The sequence below is a fragment of the Drosophila serrata genome, unplaced genomic scaffold (genome assembly GCF_035046125.1).
Source record: "Drosophila serrata isolate PLE 108 unplaced genomic scaffold, ASM3504612v1 contig_272, whole genome shotgun sequence".
Classification (NCBI taxonomy): Eukaryota; Metazoa; Arthropoda; class Insecta; order Diptera; family Drosophilidae; genus Drosophila; species Drosophila serrata.
Window position 1 is genome coordinate 2,684,337 of NW_028257170.1, and position 19,063 is coordinate 2,703,399.

The 19,063-nt window shown below is 41.2% G+C and overlaps 3 protein-coding genes and 1 long non-coding RNA gene across 29 annotated transcripts in view; 3 read left to right on the plus strand and 1 right to left on the minus strand.

Annotated features, from left to right (window-relative positions):
• The window catches only part of LOC147643481 (uncharacterized), a 162,682-nt gene that overhangs the window by 119,032 nt on the left and 24,587 nt on the right, over nt 1-19,063 (plus strand). The gene's annotated exons all lie outside the window — the stretch shown is intronic.
• On the plus strand, nt 4,970-6,768 carry LOC110176718 (mite allergen Der p 3). The gene has a single exon (XM_020943159.2). It carries the CDS (start codon nt 5,201-5,203, stop codon nt 6,122-6,124), a length of 924 nt encoding a protein of 307 aa, XP_020798818.2. The 5' UTR covers nt 4,970-5,200; the 3' UTR covers nt 6,125-6,768.
• On the plus strand, nt 4,970-9,032 carry LOC110176746 (trypsin 5G1). The gene has a single exon (XM_086834185.1). It carries the CDS (start codon nt 6,745-6,747, stop codon nt 7,492-7,494), a length of 750 nt encoding a protein of 249 aa, XP_086690311.1. The 5' UTR covers nt 4,970-6,744; the 3' UTR covers nt 7,495-9,032.
• On the minus strand, nt 8,368-18,982 carry lqf (epsin homolog lqf). Of its 26 annotated transcripts, none has more exons than XM_086834177.1 (10): nt 18,400-18,982; nt 13,873-14,017; nt 13,207-13,295; nt 12,483-13,141; nt 11,737-12,424; nt 11,420-11,513; nt 11,088-11,350; nt 10,921-11,022; nt 9,724-9,787; nt 8,368-9,508 (listed from the first exon to the last, which is right to left on the minus strand). In XM_086834177.1, coding segments are annotated over exons 2-9 (1,926 nt in total). In that variant the 5' UTR covers nt 13,874-14,017; nt 18,400-18,982; the 3' UTR covers nt 8,368-9,508; nt 9,724-9,757. The 26 variants fall into 26 exon arrangements, with proteins under 26 accessions (XP_086690303.1, XP_086690292.1, XP_086690284.1 ...); XM_086834166.1 differs by lacking the exon at nt 9,724-9,787 and adding an exon at nt 10,146-10,547; XM_086834158.1 differs by lacking the exon at nt 9,724-9,787 and adding an exon at nt 10,146-10,670.

Consider the following 19,063-nt stretch of genomic DNA (forward strand, 5'->3'; position numbering starts at 1 on the left):
ACAAAAGAACTTTCGCTTTCGTTGCGGCTTTTTCGGCTCTGTCTCTGGGCCAAGTAAAAGTGGCCCGAGCCCCTGCATTATTTAACCAAATTTGGCTATTGAATGCAACCGGTCGGCGATATAACAATTATGTGCGTTTAATGAGCAGCGGGAGCAGATCGATCTTGGTAGGAGTTGCCCGATCATTCCCACTGACTGACTGACTGACAGAGGAGATTGATTGCATAAGTCCGCTGCAACATTGTCACCCGCTCTCCCCGTGGAGCTCCGGTCACTTTCACCAGCTTTTCCTCACACCAGAATCGCTTAGAAGAGTCAGCGATTTTCGCCTGTTTTTTTGTTTTTTTTGTCGCAGTCGGGAGAGCAGTGATAGTAAAAGTGATAGTCGTTTCCAATTGGAGATTATTATGGCTTAAGTATTTTACGACTTATATAACCACACACACACGCACACTCGCCATGGAGACGTCAAAGCAATTAAGCTACCCAAACAGACAACGACGACTGGCGATACAAATGCAGGCACTTTTCTAATTAATTTTGGACCGAACTGGAGGGGAGGGGTAGAAAAAAAATCTCAATAAAATTTCATTTTCATTGACAGCCGCTTTTCAACTGCAACTCGAATGCAACGTACCGCCTCGCATGATGAAGTGTGGAAACGGCAACAACAAGAGCCACCACCACTCGGTACACTTAATTGACAAGTGTGAAACTTTCGATTTCTATACACCCATTGACATACAAAACGAGACAGCGGGAGAGACACTAGAAAAAATACAAGATGATTATCAAAAAAGATGCTAATAAATTCATGAAAATTCGGTTGGGTAAGGTACTTGAAAGAATCATAAAAAATATCTGATATTTAGCTTAGTTGAAAAGATTGACAAAGGAGTTTTTCCAGAATTCTATATCCTTTTATATAAACCTATTTCAAATATCATCATTATACAACTAAAGTTACAGAAAACAATTACAAAATATTTGTTTACTGTGCAGCCTAATGATGCCGCCTGCTATGATTTGTTGTGTCTAAATGTCACAATTCTCCCAAATGATGGGCGGACCACGACGGGAGGAGCTGGGTGCGCCTGTCTGCCCGGATTGGAGTGTACACCGTTTGGAGTACTCCAATCCTCCAATCCTCCATTGCTATCGCTATCGGGAGCTGATGGCTACGGCGATAATTGCCGATATCTGGCGACTGCCCGGGTGCGTCTCGCGTGCTGACTTGACAAAAAGGCTGCACAAATGCCATCAAATGATTAACTAACGGCCCAAACTCGAAACTCGAAACTCAAAACTGAAAACTCAAAACTCGAAACGTGCGAAATGGGTGAAATTTTCTTTAGCGTGTTCGAGTGCCGGCCGGTGTGATTTTATACTACAAAAATTATGTTTCAATTAAGTCAAGAGCAAAAAAATGAAAGTTGCTGCAGAGCACCAATGTAATGGCTTAATTGTTGCCACCGAATTGTGGTTAATCCAGGAGATCATAACAAGAGATCTTAATACCTTTTACTTCAAAATTGAACAGTCAAATGATGTCACATTTACTCATGTCAGAGCTTCTATAACTCTAAAAATATGAAGAGAAATCTGTATAGATATTAAATAAGGTTTTATTGAAGTATTACATTTAAAGATGAATTAATAAATGAAGCCTCAAACTTACTGTGACTTGTTACTTAAGGTTTTCTTTTGAAATTTTATAGAAATATTAAAGATTTCCATTATATTTTTATTATACAGCTAGTTTTAACTTCTTTAAGTTCTTTATTTACTAGAATTTCAAAGTTGTATTTTATTTATAGAAGTATGCCTGTGGTTCTCAAAGGAATTAATATCTTCCCAGAACCGACAACCCATCATTTCATATTTCATCATTCAAACATACTCGAAGCAGGTTATAATTAAAAATCAATTTGGCCCAAAAAGTTCCTATTATGCAAGAGCTGCCGCCACAAAAACAGGCTCCTAATAACCACGTTCGTTGCCTGAGTCTTTTGTTTGGCGTTTTGTCAAAGGTGCAGGCTGGAGAGGGAGTAGCTCCTCCTCCTCCTCATTCTCCTCCATGTGCCGCCATCTCCAGACATCAACGTGAGCCGCACATATCGAGCATAATATCGCAAGTCGCCTGCGATGTGGCACGGCATGGTCTATGGGAGACCCGGGTTCATGCTATGTCAAGCATGATCTCGCTGCTTTGAGGCAGGCCTCAGAAGAGAGACCCATTAATGAGCGCACAAACTGGCATTTGACAGATTTTTTAATTAAACCATACAAATTGCGATTCTTCACGCTTTTCGCCACACGAAACTTACGGATATTATTGCTGGCCCACTTAGTCGGCGACATGAAGCTACCTTCTCCTCCTCCAGCAGCTCCATCTCCCAACCGAGGTGGCATTCCATTTGGCCAACGATAAGCGCGTAATCTCTGTTGGCCAAAGTGAAATGCCAATGTTATCTCTTATCTGTGCAGGCGGCAGCTCCCGCGTAAATTCGAGCTCAACAAAACCAAGAAAGAAAGAAAGAAATTTGCATAGCCGCTGAGCTAATGAATTTTTTGCCTGCCTGCTTACATAATTATCGGCAGCAACATTATGGACAGTATGGACCGGGACCAAGTGCAGTGCTCCTTTCACTTTTGTGCGAGAGCCTGCCTAATTATTCCTGGCCATTGTGTGTCCCCCTGTGATTTCGCACATAATTAAGCTGCGGCGCAAAATTTACATTAAATTAATAGTTTTATTGTTTTGTCTCCCCGCCTGGAGTTGAGTTAGTACCGATAGCTTGAGCTGAAGCTGGAGTCATGCGGAAGCGGCGCCCTACCAAAAATGGGCAGTCGCAAACCTGACACACAAAAAAATCCAGGGAAGATATACTCTATACCTATGTCTGTATATATACCCGTAGCCATTGGCACCACTAGACAATGATAAAGCACCGAAAAATGATTGCGAAATTTATGCATAAACATAGACCAAACATAAGGTCTAGACTATGCCTCATTTCACTTTCAAGACTCATGCTGTGATGGATCTAAAGTTTCTTAAAGATTATTCTTTCTTTTCTTGATTAACCCATGGTTAAGTTTAGAGGCTAAAAAGACCTGTCTTTGTTTATATTAGAAAGATATATAAAATAAAGAAATATTTCCTAATATTTAATAATAAATATACACATAGAATGTTCTGTATAACATAATAATAATATAATATAAATTAGTTTCATTTGGTAATAGATTTGGAAGGAACTTTATATGTGAATACTAGTTTTTAGTTACAATTTTATAAATTTATGATACTGATAAACATTCGTATTATAAATCTAATATTCATATAAGATTCTCTTTGGGTTAAAATTTGCAACTCCCCAACTTGACCTCTTTTGTATCAAGAAAGAAAGAAATGGCAGTGCCAAATACAGGTTTTAGTTGACGCGTGAAACCCATTAAAGAACGCCTAAATCTGTTGCCAAGAGGTCGAAAGGTGGCTAGTTTAGATTGTCTGGATTCAGTTAACTTGCGATCGTGTTCTGGAACGGTTCTCATCATGAACTTTGGATTAATAGGACTCGTTATATCTACTGGGCTGCTGATCCTGGTAGCTAATATCAAAGGACAACAGCAAAGTCTTTCGTGGGGAGGATATTACCTGGACAATGGGACCCATTATCTGCTGTACGAAGGACCACAGGCAAATCCAAGACCAAAGCCTAGACCCAGACCGAAACCCGTGTCGCAGCACAACCAACTTCATCCCAATTTTGGAAATATATCCAGTAATCCCTTCATCAATTCCCTGAGCATGCCCAATGAGTTCCCCAACAGGATTGTCAATGGTCACAGAGTGAATGTGTGCACCGATTGTCCTTGGCTGTGCTCTGTCCACTACGAGGATTACTTTATATGCGGATGTGTACTCGTGACCAAAGAATGGTGCCTCACTGCCCACCATTGCATCGTTGGACCAGCCGGGAAATACGAGGTGCGTTGCGGATCGACTCAACAGAGGCGTTACGGGCAGCTCCGGACGGTACAGCTGATCGTGGCCAATAAGGGATATAATCCAAATACTATGACCCATGATCTGGCCATGATGAAGTTCAGGAAACCCATGAAGTTGTCAAAGTGTGTGCAAAAGGTGAAATTGCCCGCACCCTCGACCAATCCATTACCCAGAGTCCTTGATATCTGGGGCTGGGGTCTAACCTCGGCGAATGCTGTGAATGTCCAGCGTTATGCCCTTGGAGCAACAGTTTACCGCGTGGGTCGCAAACAGTGTAATAGAGATTATGCAGGAACAGGTGTGAAAATATTACCTGACATGGTATGCGCCAAGGCCAAGGGCACGGATTCCTGTTCCGGTGACTCCGGAGGTCCAATGACACACAAGGGTGTGCTAGTCGGACTCGTATCCTTTGGCATCGGTTGTGCCAATAGAAACTATCCGGGTGTTTATTGTAAAGTTCGATACTTTATCAAATGGATCCTTTCAGTAATACGAAATTTTTAGTGAATGAATTAGTGAGAAACTACGAAAACTAGACATGCTGAAGAGTCATTAATAACGATGATATTTCCAGATCTTATTCTGTAGGTTAATCGGATTAAACACAAACTAATTGTCTTTGTGAAGAAAGAGTCCTTAAATTATTTATTATATTCTTAAAGATCAGAAAGTATCTTTGGACACAAAACCCTTACATTTACATTTTTACATTTTTTACATTTTAAAATCCGATGTTCTATTTTATATTATTTAAAGTATAGTTAATTTGTAGTAATACTAATAAGAAATATTTGTTTATAAGATTATGCCAATATAATAAATATTTTTCACTTTAAGAATATCATACTAAAAAAATCGATTAATTAAGACAATAACAAATAAACGGAATTAATTGATTAATTAAGTAAACCCCCAGAAGCGATTAGCGAATTTTTAGTTTCGATATTTTTTTTTTTTTCAATATTTTGACAGCATATCAAATCTGTTTGCTGCGGGCGAAATTTTGGCTAATTGACTTAGCCTACTTTAACGAATCCAAAGATAAATGGCAAACAAAATATAAGAGAGAGAGAGAGGTGGCAAAAAACCTAAAAGATTCTTTGTGGTAAAAGGTCGAAAGGTAACTCTCTGTTCTACAAGATTTCAGTAGGAAAGACATCGCGAACCTTATCGGTTGAAGAAATGAATTTAAGGCTCCTGCCATTTGCTTCGGCAATCGCTTTATTTGCGTATCTTTGGATCCTTGTTACGGGTAATCAGACCCAAATTTCGGCCTGGAATGGTCACTATCTGGACAATGGCACCCACTATCTGCTGTACGAGGCGCCAAAGATCCGTAGACAGGACTATCTGACAATTGCGAATATATCCAGTAATCCTGCGATAAATGCTTTGGAATCAATGGATTATCTACCGACTCGCATTGTGAATGGCAAGAGAATCAGATGCACAAGAGCTCGTTATCAGTGTGCCCTCCACTACCGTAGATCCTTCATCTGTGGATGCGTTATCCTGTCACGTCGCTGGATCCTTACGGCCCACCATTGCTTCATCGGTGAACCCGGGGATTACTCTGTGCGTGCCGGATCTGTGCAGCAACGGCGAGGTGGACAGCTGCGTCGTGTCCAGAAGATTGTGGCCCACGGGGGTTATAATGACTACACCATGAACAATGACCTGGCAATGATGAAGTTGAGGAGACCCCTCCGGTACAACCGATGTGTTCAAAGGGTAAGGTTGCCCCGCAGGCGGAGAAGGAGGCGCCTGCCCCGATGCTGCTTGGCCAGCGGATGGGGATTGGCATCGGAAAATGCTCAGAATGTGCAGCGATATTTACGCGGTGTTAAAGTCTGCCGGGTGAGGCGTCGCAGGTGCGTAAGAACTTACCGGAGAGCTGGAATCACAATCACCAGACGAATGATTTGCTATGCGCGAAGGAATCGTGACACTTGCTCCGGCGACTCTGGTGGTCCTTTGGTCTACAAGAATGTACTGATTGGAATCACATCCTTTGGAATCGGATGCGCCAGGAGGAGATATCCAGGGGTTTACGTCGATATCGGAGATTATGTCAGATGGATTAAAAGGGTCAGAAGAAGGCATTAAATTAAATTGTGAATTAAACATATAATTAAAGGAAAACAAAATTAAATTTCTTTTCAATAGTATAGAATTAAGTTGGTATCCTTCTAATGAATCAGGTCAGGTCAACGATTTCTATCAATCATTTCTCATAAAGATGAGTCTAGGAGAACAATTTATCTTGTTTGCTTATATTGATTTATTACTGTACAGAACACACCTTATAAATGAGTGGAATACCTATTTTGCTATTGCTATTTTGCGGATCTGCAAGGTTATTCAACTTTTTCGCATATTATTAATTCGGTTTGAAAGTTAATATATATGCAAAATGTTTGGAATGACCAAAACTAAAGAAATATGTGGGCCCTTTTGGAAAACCAATCTAAAAGATCTATCTATATAATGCACAATATTAGAACAAGTTCCACCGTTCTTATAAATATTGTCATATCATTATGAATCTCATCAATATGCATGCCAATTTCAGTAGGTCATATGGCAAAGCAGGGGGTCATTAGCATATTTGATTCTATTTCTTATTTTCTTATTTCTTGGCCTGGAGTTCGCGCCCAGAGGTCAAGAGCTCAACTCTCAGTTAACAGTCGCGGTTAGGTCTTAGCGGTAGCTTTGTTTTTGTACGGATGATGAAACTTTTGGCGCTACTTTTATTGCTCATTTGTGGCCATAAAATACGGGCTAAATTGCTGCAGGAACGGATCATAGGCGGTGTGGAGTTACCCATTGATGTGTCACCCTGGTTGGCTTCATTAAGTGTGAATGGAAACTACATTTGCAGTTCGGCATTGATTACCTCCCAATGGTTGCTGACGGCCGGGCATTGTGTCCACTATCCGGATAAATACCATGTTCGGGCAGGATCTGTTTCCCCCGAAGAGGGAGGGGTAACCAGGGAAGTGGAAAGTGTTATCCTGCATCCGGGTTTTAAGCTGCGAACCCTGGACAACGACATTGCATTGCTAAAGATAAAGGAACCCTTTCAGTTGGGTGACAACATTCAACTGGTGAGACTTCCACTGCCAGGACTCAATATCCTTCCGAGAACCCTCCTGGTGGCTGGCTGGGGCAGTGTAAATGCCAATGTCAGTGACACAGAACTAACACTACGTGGCACATTCGTGGATGTCATAGATCAGAGGCGTTGCCAGCGACTCTATTCCCGTCTAGGTCGTTCCATTAAAGCCAATATGTTGTGTGCGGCATCCTTTGGTCGAGATCATTGTTATGGAGACTCGGGTGCTCCTTTGGTTCATCACGGCAGTAGCTATGGGATTGTATCCTTTGCCCATGGCTGTGCTGATCCTCGTTTCCCGGGAGTCTACACCAGGCTGGCCAACTATGTGACTTGGATCTTGAATGTGCTGAAAAATTAGGACTGCAGAATGCAAAGCAAATACAAAAGTATACGATTATCCCCATAAGTTAACTAACAAAAATATTCACAATCAAAAAAAATAAAGACGAACCACTTGAAAGACTCCTCTTGCCGCATTTGTTTCGCTCCTGGAATATTCAGTGGATTATACAATCCTCAAGCATTTCCCAGCCATCTGAGGAGCCGCACTCGCTTCGTGCCCAAGCAAGGCGATAAACTCATACCGCCAGTCGACGGCAAATTTGTGTAAATTATGTATTTGTGCATTTTGATTTCATTTAAACGAAGTTTCCTGATGGCCCCCAGCGCATGTCAAATATCAAAACCGAAACCAGCCTGCCAGCTAGGCCGCCACTTGCGCAACACATCCCGCAATCCATATCCATACGTCCGTCCATATCCACATTCGCAAACCCATCTCGAATCCGCATCCATCCCAGATGGCTGACTGGCTGGCTGGCCAAAATATCACTGCCATATGCGGTGGGCGTGCTCCGTTAATGCTGCACTCTGGCGGCCCCCCGAAATTAGCATAATCGTGCTGCCGTTGCTGTGGGGATCGGGATCGGGATCGGGATCGGGATTGGTATTGGAACTGGGATTGCCTTTGTCCGTTTCGTCGGATGCTGCCTGTTGGCGCCCCAAACAAAGTGTTGAACGCTGGCGCTGGCTGTCAAGTGGAGGCCCCCAGGCCATTGGCACACTCATGAGCCCGCTTAGCACTTTGTGTCGGCATCAAAAGTGGTCTGACTTTTACATCAACTTCCTACACACACATATTTTGTTTGTTTTTATAAATAAAATACAAATTTTTAATATGAAAATATGCCAGGGCGTAGTGAGTAAAAGTTACTTGCAAAAGAGATTTGAGTTTTCTATGTTTTACGTGTATGTATATTTTGTTATCATTAAGTTACGCTTATACAATTCATTACGTATTCTAACCTAAATGTATACCATTACTTTGTTTTGCTCTGTTGTTTTTGTTTCGTTTTGCTCTTGCCATATTGTTCTTTGTATATATATGTATAATGTGGTTCAAAGGTTCTTGTAAATTTGAAACTAGTCGCTAATGTAAAAGTGTTCAACAGCAAACTCGTGTATGCATTGTGTCTTGAAGGTGGACCAAAAGCGAATGCACAAACACAAATCAACTGCAAACTCGACAAAAATCTTCAAAATGTGTGTTTAAAAATCGATTTAGCCAAAAGCCTTTAATTCTTGTTATTTTTTTTTTGTTTTTTGCACACGCACATGTACAATAAATTTCACAATATAAGAACGTAAAAAAAATGTACAATTACAAGCACACATTAATTTGTTTTCAACACTTTTTCTCTTTACCAATTATGCAATCTTTAAAGCTATATAACAATTTTTTAGTTTTCATTTTTGCATCTCTCATTTGGACTCGATTTCGGATTTCGCTGCCGTTTTTTGTGAATCCTGTTTTTAGTTTTTGGTAATCGCCTCAACAAGGATACAAATCAATCAAACAGCAGGGGATCTCAACTAAGGATCGATCGATAATCCCCAAGTCCAGCACTCAACTTAAAAGGGATTAAAAGTGTGGGAATTAAAATGTAAATCGTATGGTGGATAATTTCATAGTCAGTTGAGTGGCTGGGCCCTGGGGACTTTTGTTTACATGGATTAGTTATTGCAAGTTATGTTTGAATTTGCAAGCTTCCTAAGGGAAATCCAGGCAGAGTTCTTAATTCACTCATCTTGGCTGCTCGATTCCTCACTGCCTATCGCTGGATCTACTCTGTTTCTCTCTCTCTCACGTACATCACATATTTTACAGTTTAATAATACTTCCTTACACATAATTTATTAATTAATTCATATATCTCTCTGCTAAAATTGGTTGCTTCTCCATACACCGGCCAGACCTTGATTAGTTGACGATCCCTCTCTGTTGCTCCTGCTTCATTGATCGACTTTTATGTTTACGACAAAAACGGGTTTGTAGCTCCTTCCGGCTTTATCCACGGCATGTTGTTGTTTTGCTGTAAGGTTTCAGATATTTTATTAGATTTTTGTTTTGAAAGCTTCCTTATCTAATTCTAATTTTCACGCTAAAAGCAAACTACATGCAAAGTCAAAGAGCGTTGTTTAGTGTGTTATTCTAGCCAGTGGGTATAGAGGGATTAAGTAATTGTTAGAAGGAAAGGCTACTACAGGAGTTAGATAGCAGAGCATGCACATTCGAAAGACATTTTACCCATTATTCGCATTTATTGCATATTGTATGTGTTTTATTTAAGCGTCCAAGCCTCCATGGTTGGCTACAATTAGAAAATGTTATGGATCAACTGGTTTTTTTAGCAAAGCTTTCTGCTTTCTGGTCAAGATGCGTACGTTGTTTTTTTCCGAAGGAGCAGCGAAGGAAGCTATGCGAACACAGTTTCCCTCACTGTCCTCCCCAGTTAGCAGTTCGTAATTCTCATACTTGCTAGTCAAACGAAAAGGAAACTAATTCAACAGAAAGAAGAAAACACAAAACTAAAGATAAAAACGCAAGCGAAACAATAGAAACGATAAAACGACAACAAATCTGGCAGAGGAAGTAGTATTTGGGATATCTTTTTTGGCGCAACACACACAACTTCAACTTCAACGACGACGGCGGCGGCTCACACTCACTTCCAGCTTGCAGTGACCGGCGGCAGCGGATGAGGTGGGGCCGAACCTGGAGGCAGGATCGTCCACAAAACCAATGGGAGCAACACTGACGCCCGGAGTTTCAGCCAGGGATTCGGACAGGGCACTGCTGTAGGTGGCAGCATAGCTTGAATAGATTCCCGGAGTTCCATAATTGTTGTTAATGTTGCTTGGGCTATTGTACATATTGTAGGAATCATCGGATGGCGCTGTTGGACTATTGAAATAGGGTCGCTCGCTGAATATGTCCATGTTGCGGATGCCATCGATGCCGGGACTGGGACTCACATGGTTGTACATGGTGTTGGTGCTGGTGCTGGTGCTGCTTGAGCTGGTGATGTGACCATTGTATTGATGATTGTACACCTGCGAACTGGTCTGTGGCTGGGGGATGATGGTGGCGGAGGGAATGATGGGATTACTAAACGCACTCAGCAATTGAAATTCACCCACGGAAGAGGGCCCCAAATTGAGGCTGGTCGGACGCACGGGAGGCGGAAGTTTTGGCTGGGAGGATTTAAGGTATCGACATGCAACAGTTGCTCAAAAACAAACGAAATGACGTAAAGGAAATCAAAATGCATACGTAAAATGATAAGATAGTGTTGTTTGGAAAGTAAACAGAAATGCCGATAAATCATCAGACAGTAATAAAAAAAAACCTCAAAAGATTAAGTTCAAGTACGAAGAATCCCTAGCACCTCAGACGTACTCCATCTCCATGTTAATCTGTCACCTTTTCGTATCCAAAACTCACCTGGGAAGGAGCACTGACGCCACCCATAACAGGTGCCCAAGGATCCTGGTTCATGCTGACTGCGAAGGGAGCCTGCTGTTTCAGCTGGTTGATGGACGGCACCTGTTTTGCACATTAAAGAAAGTTGTTAGACCATGAATTCTAGGAGATCTTTATGCACAACTCACGGCTGGCTGCTGTTGCTGGAATAGATTCGTCTTGGGTGGCATCACGTTGTCGCTGAAGGGATTGTAGGCTGGAGCATTTCCCGTTTGTGTCTGCGGCGCAATCGGTTTGATCAAATTGTCCAGGTTAACCAGCGCCGAGTTCTCGCCAAGGAATGAGTGCGGATCCTTCAGCGGTTTCTTTGCAGTGGCCCCCGTTGATGGATGCATACTGCTGCCGTTTCCATAGTTGGACGAAAGCGGATCCATGTCATCGAGCAGAGAAGCTAAAAAGTAGTAGTTTTATAGAAATGAGAGCTTGATATGTTTACTCAGCTGGTATCTATTTTCCTTACCGTTGTTATTGTTGTTGGAGGCGTTGGAATTGCTTAGCTCGCTCTTGTTTCGGTTGGTAATCAAGTCGAACTCGTCAAATTCCGGGGATGGTTTCTGCAATTAAAACGAAAAATTAATTTAAATTCAAAATGAAGTTTAAAATTTCCCTCAAGAAGGTTAATAATCTTGTTCTGATTTAGCAAACTATGTTCTCCTGACATTATCTTTGGAAGCTTTGATTAGATTATTTAATTATCTGAATTTTAGTTAGTTCCTAAGATAATGCAATTATATAATTGGAGGAATCCTAACACGATTAGCCAAACAGTGTGCTCACCTTAATGGCGCCTGTTCCTAGTGCTTTCCAGGGGTCATCCAATGCTGCCGCTCCTGACTGTGGTGCAGCTCCACCCGCCCATGGATCTGCTGAAGCGGCAGCACCAGCTCCTCCGCCTCCTCCTGCCGCAGCGGATGGTTCCGCCAGCCATGGATCCGCTGGAGAGCTGCCATTGTTTGCCGCATGATGGTTGACTGGTGCAGCCGCCAAAGCTGCTCCGGCTGTCGATTTCGAAATCCAGGCATCAACTGGAGCTCCCGCTGGAGTGGCTCCACGTCCATTCTGATTGGCATTGCCGTTGGTTTGCAGCCAGCCCTCGTTGGAGGAGCCCGATGCGACTGATGGCGACTGGTTGCGTGCTCCCCAAGCATCACCAGATGCTCCTCCCGGTGCCGCAGAACTCATGGGCACTCCGCTACTCATGATGGTACGTGGCGCAGCATTGGGATGCCAGGGATCAACCTGGGGCGAGGAGGTTCCCGACCAGGGATCCGACAACTGGCTAGGTGCTCGTGGACCGGGCGTGGCCCACGGATCGACAATGGCAGCAGGGGCGCCGCCTGCAGCGCCCAGCGGTGGACTCGAGATACTGGTGGCGCCCAAAGAAATGTCCAGCAGATCCAGCAAATGACTCTGGGGCTCCTCCTTCTTGGGTGCGGGAATCGGACGACCGTTGTGATCCCTCACGCTGAGAATATTACAGAATTAGATATAGATTCAGAAATATATACCTCGCAAAAACTCACTTAAAGTCCTGCTCGCTTTGGCTGAGTGCCAGCTGGAGACGCACATCGTCGCTGCGGCGCTTGGCCTCCTCCTGCTCGGCTTCCTCTCGCGACATGGCCATGGCTAGCTGAAGCTGCAGTTCCTCCTCTCCAGCCGTCTGCGGACGAACCATTTCCAGCTCGGAGACAGACTTGGGCGGCTCCTCTTGCCATCCTGGTGGCAAATCTCGCTGCGAGGGTCCATCTATGTAGCCATCGCTACCGAAACCGCTTGGATGCTGGGCGAATCGCTCCTTGGCCTTCAGTGCTTTGACTCGCTCGTTCTTGAGCCGTTCGTCATCCTTGAGCAGGTTTACCAATTGCTTGGCCTTCTCCCGGACGTGAGTTCCCTGGTCCTTGCCCTCCTCAAAGTAAACAAACTCGCGCAACGTCTGGATGGCGAAGATATTCTCCTTGCATTGCTGAGCAACCTTCTCTGTGCCGGTCTTGATCAGATACTCCAGCAGTATGAGTGCCTTGTAGACGTGGCGCCAGTTCTTGCCGTGATCATTGAGACGCTTCCATATCATCTGCATGATCTCGGAGAAGGCCACCACATTGTAGGTGAGATCCGCTATCTCACCCATAATGGCGGCCGATGGACCCCATGGGTCATTGGAGGTGGCCTCACGCACTTTGACCTGTTTGGAGGAAAGAGTTTAGTTAGGGGATTTCGATGTTATCGAAGATCATGTAGATCACTCACCTGAGCATCGGAGTAGTTGTGCGCAAGGTTCTTGATATTTCGGCGTAGACCCGCGACATTGACCTGCATATCGTCCTTTTGCTTTCTCACTGTGTGACGAGAAGGATGGAAGGGAGTGTTAGCATGGCTATACCGGCTCGATCATACCCTTTTTGGGGGAATTGCGAGGTGGATTTGTGGTAGGGAGAGAGGATGGGTTTATTCGTTCGTTCTCGGGATAACTTTTGTCGCTGTGAAAGTTCCGCTTGATGTGATTGCAAATCGGTGTTGATCGAATTTTGGATTTTTGTTTTTTTTTTTCTATTTTATTTTGACGGTATCTCTAAAGTTTTGCTGAATGGAATTTCGAATCTAATGTGTGTTGGAATGTATGTAGCATTTGTGGGTGTCGGATTACAAAATCTGAACAAAAACTAAAACACAAACGGTGTGGAACAGTGTTTCATGGTATGTGATGAGTAATCGATGAATATGCTGCTGCTGTTGCTGCTCTTTGTGTAGTGGGAATCGTGTCAAAGTTGAACTCAAAATCAAATCGGATCGGTTAAATATACACATTCTGATAGATAATACCATTCTATTGAATTTGATTTAATCTTTTGGCGGTGTAGTTGGAGAAGAGAACTTATTGTTTTTTAAATGAGATGTATTAACATTGAGACTTACTTTTCGTTTGTTTTTGCGTTTGACTTTGCTTTTTATTTTCTATACAAGAGACTTTTGCTTGCAAAAGCTTGAGATTCTTTTTCTCTTATTGTATTTTTTTCGTTTTTTGTTTTTGTTTATTGCTGTTTAAGTGCTCCAAAGCAAGCTAAGTATGAGATACAAGATAAATACAATCAAAATACATAGTATAAGAGTACAGATACGGATATACATATTAATATATATATATATTTTTATAGTCAGATGTCGGTTGTTAATGTTATCGACGTTGCAGTGGTGCAAAACACACATAGTTCCATAGATACTATACATAATAATTTGCCGAACTCAAAACTCAAGTGCACCGAAACAAAAAAAGAGTGAAAGCATATGTTAAAATAGAAAACCAGTCGAAATTGAAATAAACCCAAGTGAATTTGAAACGCCGGTCGAAGGTTTTTGCGCGTGCACTGCCCCAAAATGCGGGTAAAGAACCAGAACTCGCAATAGCTGGACCCACCAAGTCCAGGGCCCTCCAACGCCTAGGGGAAATAATTCAATTTGCGGGCAAACAAAATGCAAACCGAAATGAATAACAACATGGAGCAAAAATAAAACGAAACATAGCAGAGAGTATTTCCCTTGAATAAACAAAAGCCGACTGTTTAATACTCTGACCAATAAAAGAAACAACAATCGAGAGATTGTAAACCCATTCGATCTTGGCTCAAGTGCTCATAAGATTTCAAATACGATATTGTTATAAAAATAATAAAAATTATTTATACCACATTCAGAAAATATGTTTAAATGAATTGAAAATATATTAATTAGATATATGGAATAAAAAGCAAAAATCATTTTATAATGATCTACATACATATTCTTTTTCAAAATGTACAAAGAATTGGGATATAAAACATAGCAATCTTAGATACTTTGGCTTGAAATTATAAATAAAAATATTTGCATTGATCTTTAACTTAGAAACCAAGAGAAACGGAAGATTATACAAAGATCTAAGGTAATGCATCTTTAAAGACTTGTTTTTATAGCTTTCTTGAACCCTTAAATTGCTTAAGTTTTATTACTTAAAGATCCCTTGACAACAGTTTCCACTTAGTGGATAGGCCCCTCACTGCATCCAATGCCTTTTGCTTGAACTTAACCCATGACAGACCCAAGCGTGAAGCCGCAAAAATGTAAAATAACCAAAGAGGAGGAAACCAAAGGGAGGCCCTTGGACAGACAGTCGTCTACGTCCATGTCTGGATATGCAAATTCTGAGCGTAAGCTGCATTATGCATTTAAAACCAAACGGCGAAACAACTATAGCTAGAAATTATAGCAAATGAATTGATTGTTCCTTTCTTTTCTTTGTCGAGGTGCGCTCATCTATTTTTAAATGCAAAACAAAAAAAGTGCACACAAGATAATCAAATTGTTATCGATTGGCTGGGCGCTGGCACAGAAGCAAAAGTTCTTTAAGAAGAATTTCAAATAAGGGGTTACTCGGGCATACAATTCGAGAATATAATTTATAAACCAGATGACCGTTTCAAAGCTAAGCTGTTTAACGATAAGATAGCAACGTGCATATATATTCAAAATATTTATACCTTTTTCTGTTTTTAAAAGTCTGTAAGTTGATGTTGCTTACGTCTGAAGCAGATAAAAAGAAATTTTATAACAGTGCGTATGTTAAATTTAAATTGTAATTTTGTTGTATTATTTTTATACAAACAATATGAATAAATGAATATATGTCTCATTCATTCTTCATGAAATATTGCCTAATAAAGCGATATATTTTTATCAAATGTCAGTGAATAATAAACACATTTACGTGAGGTTTAATTATTGTAATGATAATTATAAGATAAGAGTTCATGTATCTTGTGGATAAAATAATGTTATAATATTTTTTTTATGCTTATATTTCCCACCTCTGAAAAGTGAGTGCAGAACTTTAAAACGCACTGTACCGTAGTTACCGCAAAGAATTCGGACATGCGAATCAACAACCAGTTAACAACTGGAGAATCTTTGTAGTTTCTCTATAAGCCCGTTTCTTGTTAACGTCTGACATTTATTTATTTTGATTTTCTGTTTTATTTTCGTTCTTTATGTTATATCGTGTAAACAACGCACTTGACACATATTGGAGTGCCGCAGAGAACCCGCCTTGAAACTATAGTCCACAGATAAACCCGTTGGACAAGTATTCGAGCTATTCGAGAAACCAAAGTGATAATGGGTGGAACTTTAGCATCTGGGGAGATGGAGGGATTGGATTCATTGACCGATCCATAGTCGTCATCGTTGTAGTAACGACACGATAGCCGGGAAATGAGCGGAAGGGCTGTCATTTTGTTTGTTTTCGTTACGCCCCAAGAAGGCGAAATAATTCAATTAAATGTCGCGCAGTAAGACGAGGAAAACTACGCAAATGAAGTGCAAGAGTCGAGAGATGATATTGGTTGGTTTTTTTGGTCTGTTTTTGGTCGCCTGGTGAACTTGAGTAAATTGAATGCCAGACAGAGCAACCGAAAGTGGCAGATGGGGACGGAGGCCGGAACGGGGAGCTTTCTTTGTGTTTTGCACTTGACTTTCGGCAAAACGTCGCCGTTTTATTGCCAAAAATTAAAGTTCACTTGTGTGTGGGTATCAAAACAAACAGAATGCTGAACGAGTTGCGATTTTACTTTGTTCCAAGGCAGAGAGCCTTGACGGAATCGGTTCAATGAACGTGTCCGCGGAAAAAGCTTGACAACACGCTCCAAACACCGAACTAAAAACCCGAAAGGAGGAGAGGAGGAACTTTGCCCGAGGTTAAGGTGTTGCCCGATTGGTATACGGATTGGAACTGAACTGATTTGCTCGATATTACTTATTGTATCTAAACGCAATTATTTCAAATCGAAATATTCCACATTCACGAGGCTGTTTGACGTCCAGTTTTGTTAGCCGTTTAGCATGTTTCCGCTAAGGTGATTGCTATATTGATGATAGCCTGTCCCATTAACCCTCTGAAAGATCGTTCTAGGGGAAGAGTCTATAAGTATTACGGCTCAGAGGTCTTAAATGGTTATTTAATGTGCTTATTGAGTTTGATTTTAATCCCTTGACCTACTTTAAATAAATTTAAATTTAATAAGAAACTCTCATATAAAAGTGGTTCTAAATAAATTGGTCATCAGTTTAAATACCTTAATAAAACATATAGTCTTTGCGTTTATTGACATAATTAAAACATTATCAGGTAAACATTTGAAATAATAGTATAGAACATAAACATTAATTGTTCCTAAGAATCTAAACACTCAATTAAACCTTGAAAGTTTAAAAATATCTGTTGGCAAGTTATAAAAGTTATTAGTTGTTTTAGTAAGAAATCTGGTTAGGGTTTTTCATTGAAAAACATACAAAATCGTTGTTTATTTACTCCTGAGGCAATAATTAACTGAATTCCACTAATTACTAATTACTCTCTTCCCACAAATTCATGACTAATACAAAACTTAAGAACTACTATGTTATGTTTTCAGTTTTCAGAGCTAGCGAAAAGCTTTGTTCAAAATTCCACTGGATAATGATAAGCTTTTCCGGCAAAATGAAATGTTTGCTTGTGATTTACGTTTATCTCTTCTCTCTGATGCTTTTGTTATCCAGGTGCTAAGGGTTAACCACTGTCCATGAAGGTCATTGGTCGCTGATGATGCCCACTGTGCAACATGATCGCTGGCGACAGCAAGTTCCGTGCCCCGTACCTCCCTCACCCATATACATACATACATACATAGTTGCATTTTCCAGAGTTTGCTGCATCTGTTGTAAATGCGGGCGTATATTATATAGTTGTGAAAGCACAGTGGCGGTCATAATAATAGCAGTTGGAAATGGATATGTTTTAAATTCTTTTTAAATTGAAACATAATACATTTGATATTGTAAACTAATAATGTTCGGTTGGAAGTAATATCTTTAATTTAAGAAACTTAATTAGTGAGCGATTCCTATTATTATGACTGCTTCTGCAGTTGTCCATGGGTGCTCATCCATTGGTGTGTGTGCGTGTGATAACGAGTCAGAAATGCGATTAGATTTCATTTGTGACACTCAAACTACTCAAACTAGCAGACACACACACTCACACAACCGTTGGGGGGCACAAAAATGCGAACTTCATTCATTACTCATACGCAAAGAGGGGCCCCCCTTTTCGCATAAACCTGTTCCACCTTTTGGGCCAACGCCCCCCCGCCCCCTTTTCGACCGCTACGCCTCTGTTGACCGGAGGCCTATGACTAATTTTTCGACCGGCTAACGGCACTTATCAATAAGCACGCACGAAAATCAACGAAACAAATAAAGGCCAAGCGTTATCATAAATAACTAAAAATGTTAGCGGGGGAATAACATTTAAATGGGGGGGATCCTTAATATTTATAAGACAAACTTAAATAATATAAAAAAAAAAACAAACACACACACAATTACGACAAACACAAAAGAGAGAAATGTTTGCCCCCGCTCTCTTGCGCTCACCTGCAATGTTGCTGTCTTTATTGTTGTTTTACTTTTTTGTTGCTGCTGCAGTCCGCCCGTGTGTTGGTGTGAGTGGGGGGCTCCGTGTGTGTGTCTGTGTTTCTTTGTGTGCAAGTGTGTGTGTGTGGATGTGTACGACTCCTCCTCCCCAAGTTTTCTAGTTTTCTATATTTTACGACTTTCTTTTCTTTCTTTCCTCCGACTCAAATAGACACAGTCACAAGACGATGATGACGACGGCGACGTCAACAAAAACACAAGGCCTTCGCGCACAAGATCTTTATTAGCGGGCTAAAAAGTTACCCTTTTGCACTTTGCACACCAAACACGAATTATTAGTATTAAATAATAGATTTAATATGTTTAATTATTATTAAATCTGGATCTGCTTTTTCTGTTTCGCGTTTTTTTTTCAATGATTCCTGTTTGTGCAGTGTGCCCGCCGGTTTTACTATTCAAAATACTATGAGTTTTTCCGAAAAAGTGTCGATTTTTGTCTTTACGCCGGCTGGTCACACTGACGAGCAAAAGACGTAAATGAGAAGTGTATACACACTAAAATCGACACTTTATCCCACATAGTCTGGCAACGCCAATTTAAGCTTTCAAAAACCCAAAAATAACTGCCACAGCCACAATTTTGTTTTAAGTTTTCTTTTTTCTT